Below are 7199 nucleotides of genomic sequence, written 5' to 3'. Positions count from 1 at the left end.
TTAGTTGCTTTAACGCTATAATGAGCTGTTAGGAAAGTCGGCCAATTAGTGAAAGGAGATTAGTGGTGGGTTAGGTAATTAGGTTAGAGAGGGATAGAACGAAAGTGATTAAGAATTTAATTATTAATATCTGTCTGTGCTACTCTCTCTCTCTCTTGCTCTCTTTCTCCTCCTCGCTCTCTCGCTCTGTCGCTCTCTTGCGCTCTCTCTCTCTCTCTCTCTCTCTCTCTCTCTCTCTCTCTCTCTCTCTCTCTCTCTGTCTCTCTCTCTCTCTCTCTCTCTCTCTCTCTCTCTCTCTCTCTCTCTCTCTCTCTCACTTTCACTGCTCCTGCTCGGCCACACGGAACGCGCTTCATATATTCATTTTCAAACCATTTATCAACTCTGTCAACGGCGCCCCTGCCTCCTTTCCTGGAGAGGGGGAAGGGGGGGGGCCACAACCCCTCAATATTTCACTGCGTCTCTCCCAGCCTACCCTCCCCCCTCCGTCACCCTACCATGCGGGGGTTCACTTGACTGCTTCAGTAAGTAAAGAAAAACTCGAATTTTATAGAAGCACAGATATATCCAGCGCGTCAGTTGCATAACACGTCTCATTTTGACGTATACTCCGCCTATGGCCATATATCGTCGTGCTAGAAAATGGACGCGGCTGGCGAAATTAACGCACTGTCCCGTTTTCTGTTTTGGGTCCTCTGGTAGGTTAGGGTGAGGGCACTTTAGTAGGACAGTTTCTTAACGTTGGGGAACCATAGGAGGAGAGACTGGAGTATGAAGGCAAAACTTGCGACTGAGGAGGTTATCTTGAGATGATTTCGGGGCTTCAGTGTCCCCGCGGCCCGGTCCTCGACCAGGCCTCCACCCCCAGGAAGCAGCCCGTGACAGCTGACTAAATCCCAGGTACCTATTTTACTGCTCGGTAACAGGGGCATAGGGTGAAATAAACTCTGCCTACTGTTTCTCGCCTGCCCCACAGGATCACGCGTCCAACGTGCTGTCCGCTCGGCCGACCGGAGGCTACACTTCTCCAAAATAAAATACCTGTGATAAGAACAGTCAACCTACGATATACGGCTTATATATATACGGCTGTGTTGATATATCGGCTTAACCATATACAACACAGTATGTGTTATAGTTTCATATATATATATTTTTTCTGAACAGTATGTTAACATTTGTGGCTTCCGGGTCGGCCGCAGCTGGGCCGAGCTCGTGTTCGGGTCGGCTGTAGCTGGGCCGAGCTCGTGTCCGGGTCGGCCGCAGCTCGTGTCCGGGTCGGCCACAGCTCGTGTCCGGGTCGGCCGCAGAGCTCGTGTCCGGGTCGGCCGCAGCTGGGCCGAGCATGTGTCCGGGTCGGCCGCAGCTGGGCCGAGCTCGTGTCCGGGTCGGCCGCAGCCGGGCCGAACTCGTGTCCGGGTCGGCCGCAGCTCGTGTCCGGGTCGGCCGCAGCCAGGCCGAGCTCGTGTCCGGGTCGGCCGCAGCTGGGCCGAGCTCGTGTCCGGGTCGGCCGCAGAGCTCGTGTCCGGGTCGGCCGCAGCCGGGCCGAGCTCGACCAGAGGAGACACTGGTGTCTAAGGTCCGGCAGTCTTCGTAAATTGAGTCATAAACTACACAAGTTATTGACAATGCGATATATTGTCAATGTTTCACCCACAACTGTGTTGTAAGTTATTGGCGGATGACGAGGTGTCTAACAGGCCAGCGCATGCCGCAGGCGTATATTGTGAGCAGGCCTAGCGCATGCCGCAGGCGTATATTGTGAGCAGGCCTAGCGCATGCCGCAGGCGTATATTGTGAGCAGGCCTAGCGCATGCCGCAGGCGTATATTGTGAGCAGGCCTAGCGCATGCCGCAGGCGTATATTGTGAGCAGGCCTAGCGCATGCCGCAGGCGTATATTGTGAGCAGGCCTAGCGCATGCCGCAGGCGTATATTGTGAGCAGGCCTAGCGCATGCCGCAGGCGTATATTGTGAGCAGGCCTAGCGCATGCCGCAGGCGTATATTGTGAGCAGGCCTAGCGCATGCCGCAGGCGTATATTGTGAGCAGGCCTAGCGCATGCCGCAGGCGTCACTCCCACACTACATCAAGCATAGTAAACTGTATCTCTCGTAAATTTGTGCCACAAATGGTAATTAAACGAGACGTGGTAAGCACGCCACACACACACCCACGTCACACCACACAGCCTATTGTAAACACCAGACCCTTAATCAAACGGAATATCGCCCAGGAGTGGAAAGCTTCGCCTCTACCCATTAACTTGCTCGATAGCCGCTATCGCTTACCGCATTGGCAGGAGGAAGGGGGTGCTCTTCGGAACGATTTAACGGGTGTTAATAGCAGGTGTATGTACAGGTGTGTGTGGAGTGTAAGCCCTTACTTGGCCAAGCTGGCAGGTGTGCGGGGGCCGCTGGTATAAGATGGACGGCGTATGGCAACACCGGTTATATAATTATTGTGAAGAAGCTTTCATTATCCGTGGAAGGTAAGGGCCCCTTGTGTATAATTACAGGTGACGGATGGGTATTCCGTGCTCCGGGTCTTGTGCCCCCCATTACATTCCACCATTCCCATTACAGTTCTAAGGGGCTTGTGCTGTGATTTGCGACTGCCATCCGCTGCGGAAATTTAGTGCAGCAATTTCGGTGGTCATATTTCATACCTTTAAATTCCTAGGCACTAACTCCCTCGTAACAATCCCTTATTCTGTGTGAATCCCTTACCCACTGCCAGAATCCCTTACCCACTGCCAGAATCCCATATTCATGAGTAAGATTTTTCAAAGCTAAATCTCCAGGATACATATTCTTGCCCAAATTTTACGAACGCTCAAATTTTTTGCTTATATAATATCCTCGTTAAGTTTTCACAGTTAGATTCACGGGAAAATTCTTCTCACGCCCTGAAGTGTCAAGGTTTTCAATGGGAATTAAACAAAAAATGCTAGCGCAATATTTTCCGCCTAACATTTCCCGCGTAAATTTTCCCGCGTAAAATTTCTAGCCCGTATATTTGGCGGTAAATCATAGGCTATACAGACCATACCGAGGATTTACGCCTATCGCATTGGTGCTCATCAACAGCCACACTGCCCCTATACATCACGTCAACCCCCACACAATATACACCATACATCACCATACGCTTGTGATACGAGGTGCTAGTTACCACCCGCGTCTGATGTATGATTGTATGCTGAAGCAGCCTAGCGCGGGACGTCATACTCGAAATCTGTTTCGACTTTCTTTGTGCTAAATATAATTGCTGTATGATTTGAGGGTGTGGATTATGTATACTGAACTAAGAACTAAGTATATTATGTATGACATGGATATGTCACACAAAACGGTTCGCCAACAATTTAAAAACGTACATAAATCTAACCTAACCTAACCCTGCCCCAGAATGGCATAGGTTGTACTCAAGTAATCGAGTTAGGGCGAACTTCTGCTCCTGGGTCCCACCTTTCCAATTGTTTTTGTTTTGATAGATGTAGCTCCTGCACTTGGGGCCTGGCGGCTGAGTGGACAGCACTCGGGATCCGTTATCCTGAGGTTCCGGGTTCGATCCCCGGCGGAAACAAATAGGCAGTTTCTTTCACCCTAATGCACCTGTTAACCTAGCAGTAAATAGGTACCTGGAAGTTAGACAGCTGCTAGGGGCTGCAATCATTCAGAACCCTGTATACTGTCGGAAAACCGACATTTACCAACTTTAAAAGTAATCCTAGTAATAGTGCTTTATTCACTCATAGAAGTCGGGGCAGAGTGGAATTTTCCTCAGTAGAAAACGGAGCATATCATTGCCACATGTTGCAATTAATTTCACCACCTAATAATGGGAAATCTTCTTAATATAGCATTCTCTGGACTGTAAACATCATAATAACATCTCCCTTCAATCAGCATAATTATCAGTACAATCAGAGAGTAAATGTGGGTCCTCTAACCACTTTTTGATGAAACACATCTGGACAAAACAGCCGAGGCGTCAGTGGGAGAGAACCACAGTCAGTCATGGCTCTCCTGTCGTCAGTCGTCATTAGTTTTTAACACAACAAGTCTTGCTGTAGCAGAACAGCTCTACAATTAATCCCCCCTGGACCGAGTGTTATAATTGTAAAGTGCTCCCATTATCAACATTATCCCATTATCAACACACATTCATCGTCTATCTTGAGGTTATCTTGAGATGATTTCGGGGCTTTTTAGTGTCCCCGCGGCCCGGTCCTCGACCAGGCCTCCACCCCCAGGAAGCAGCCCGTGATAGCTGACTAACTCCCAGGTACCTATTTTACTGCTAGGTAACAGGGGCATTCAGGGTGAAAGAAACTTTGCCCATTTGTTTCTGCCTCGTGCGGGAATCGAACCCGCGCCACAGAATTACGAGTCCTGCGCGCTATCCACCAGGCTACCAGGCCCCTGTCTACAATGAGAGAAGTGTCTTTTCCGATTCCTATTCTATCTAGCTATATTAGATTTAGGATATATACCGGTCAGGACATTTAGTAAGCCACCCAACAAGGTAAATATTATTTAACTCTTATTCAATCAATATACCATATTTTCCCCTGATATAGCTGTCATATAGGTTACTGCTATTATTGTGTGCCCTTTGACAGGTGTAATTGAAGTGGGAGTATAATTAACTACTACTTGGAACAACCAGTACATGTGGTGAGGACAGCCTCATACAAGAGAGGAGTATTTGTCTGTGTTCATATTTGTCTAGGCCAAAATCAACCATACAAGATAAGCCCTCCTCATTTAATTACTAATATATATAGTCTAATACTGTAGTGAATGTTTACTAATCAATAATTTATATTGACAGACTATATAAATAAACCAAAAACCACCCAGAATGTGTAAGGAAAACGATTTGTGGCAATTTTAAATCATACAGTCCACTTTAAACATCATGCATTTTGCTTTCGAAAAATATAACTTAAAGTAATATAAAAATTACTATATAAATTAATATAAAATAAAAAAATAAAGATCTCACAGGTCATTTTCCCCACACATATGTAAGACCAATCCTGGAGTATGCGGCCCCAGCATGGAGCCCGTACCTTGTCAAGCACAAGACGAAGCTGGAAAAAGTTCAGAGGTATGCCACTAGGCTAGTCCCAGAACTAAGAGGCATGAGTTACGAGGAAAGGCTGCGTGAAATGCACCTTACGGCACTGGAAGATAGAAAGGTAAGGGGAGACATGATCGCTACCTACAAAATTCTCAGAGGAATTGACAAGGGTAGATAAAGATAAACTGTTTAACCCGGGTGGTACGCGAACAAGGGGACACAGGTGGAGACTGAGTACCCACATGAGCCACAGGGACGTTAGAAAGAACTTTTCAGTGTCAGAGTAGTTAACAGGTGGAATGCATTAGGCAGTGATGTGGTGGAGGCTGACTCCATACACAGTTTCAAGTGTAGATATGATAGAGCCCAGTAGGCTCAGGAACCTGTACACCTGTTGATTGACAGTTGAGAGGCGGGACCAAAGAACCAGAGCTCAACCCCCGCAAACACAACTAGGTGAGTACACACACACACACACACACACACACACACACACACACACACACACACACACACACACACACACACACACACACACACACACACACACACACAGGGGCTCCAACATAATTATACCTATACCAGCTGGCGGCCACGACCCCCCCCCTTCCAGCCATCTATTTCTAGATGGATCACCAACCCACTTCATTAGTGTAAACAAATGCCCCCCCCCCCTCCTCCCCCCCTTCCCCTTGTCTGGCAACGGTTAATTGGCGTGGTTTGCGTGAAGCCAATTGGTGTTCTTGGCGTAGTGGATAATGGGGGTGGGGGGGGGGTTGACGTGTCTTGTTAGTGGGTATTTAGTGGCTTCCGCTCTCCTTCCTTGCTGCTTGGCTTCTTCCTCTTTATTACTCTGACGTAGGTGGCTTGGCTTCTTCCTCTTTATTACGCTGACGTAGGTGGCTTGGCTTCTTCCTCTTTATTACGCTGACGTAGGTGGCTTGGCTTCTTCCTCTTTATTACGCTGACGTAGGTGGCTTGGAGCTGACGTAGGTGGCTTGGCTTCTTCCTCTTTATTACGCTGACGTAGGTGGCTTGGAGCTGACGTAGGTGGCTTGGATCTGACGTAGGTGGCTTGGATCTGACGTAGGTGGCTTGGAGCTGACGTAGGTGGCTTGGATCTGACGGAGGTGGCTTGAATCTGACGGAGGTGGCTTGGATCTGACGTAGGGCGCTTGGATCTGACGTAGGTGGCCTGGATCTGACGGAGGTGGCTTGGATCTGACGGAGGTGGCTTGGATCTGACGGAGGTGGCTTGGATCTGACGTAGGGCGCTTGGATCTGACGTAGGTGGCCTGGATCTGACGTAGGTGGCCTGGATCTGACGGAGGTGGCTTGGATCTGACGTAGGTGGCTTGGATCTGACGTAGGTGGCTTGGATCTGACGTAGGTGGCTTGGATCTGACGTAGGTGGCTTGGATCTGACGGAGGTGGCTTGGATCTGACGGAGGTGGCTTGGATCTGACGTAGCTGGCTTGGATCTGACGGAGGTGGCTTGGATCTGACGTAGCTGGCTTGGATCTGACGTAGCTGGCTTGGATCTGACGTAGGTGGCTTGGATCTGACGGAGGTGGCTTGGATCTGACGGAGGTGGCTTGGATCTGACGTAGCTGGCTTGGATCTGACGGAGTTGGCTTGGATCTGACGAAGCTGGCTTGGATCTGACGTAGGTGGTTTGGATCTGACGTAAGTGGCTTGGATCTGACGTAGGTGGCTTGGATCTGACGTAGGTGGCTTGGATCTGACGGAGGTGGCTTGGATCTGACGTAGGGCGCTTGGATCTGACGTAGGTGGCTTGGATCGGACGTACGTGGCTTGGATCTGGCGGAGGTGGACCCTTTGGACGCTGCGGCAACCCAACACCACTTCTATTTGACGGTTGAGGCATCGTGAGACCCGGTCACTCTACCTGTTGTGGCTGGAGTGTGGCGCAGGCTGCGTGACTTGCTTCTAGTTGACGCAGGAGGCAGGGGGCGGCGCGTCACGCAGCGATGACGTGGCCGTCGGAATGCGCGGATTGGCAGACTGCTTGACGCCGCCCAGGGCTGCCACCCTCTCCCTTGCGTCCCGCCGCCCAGGGCTGCCACCCTCTCCCTTGCGTCCCGCCGCCC

General features: G+C 49.9%; 1 protein-coding gene across 1 annotated transcript; it reads right to left on the bottom strand.

Moving 5' to 3' along the window:
* Positions 1–6010: 6010 nt before the first annotated feature.
* On the bottom strand, positions 6011–6976 carry LOC138359610 (uncharacterized). The gene has a single exon (XM_069319016.1). It carries the CDS (start codon positions 6974–6976, stop codon positions 6011–6013), a length of 966 nt encoding a protein of 321 aa, XP_069175117.1.
* Positions 6977–7199: the final 223 nt, after the last annotated feature.

This window comes from Procambarus clarkii, chromosome 92, assembly GCF_040958095.1.
Source record: "Procambarus clarkii isolate CNS0578487 chromosome 92, FALCON_Pclarkii_2.0, whole genome shotgun sequence".
NCBI classification, from domain to species: Eukaryota; Metazoa; Arthropoda; class Malacostraca; order Decapoda; family Cambaridae; genus Procambarus; species Procambarus clarkii.
Note: the sequence above shows the minus strand (reverse complement) of the source record. Positions and strands in the feature narration are given on the sequence as shown.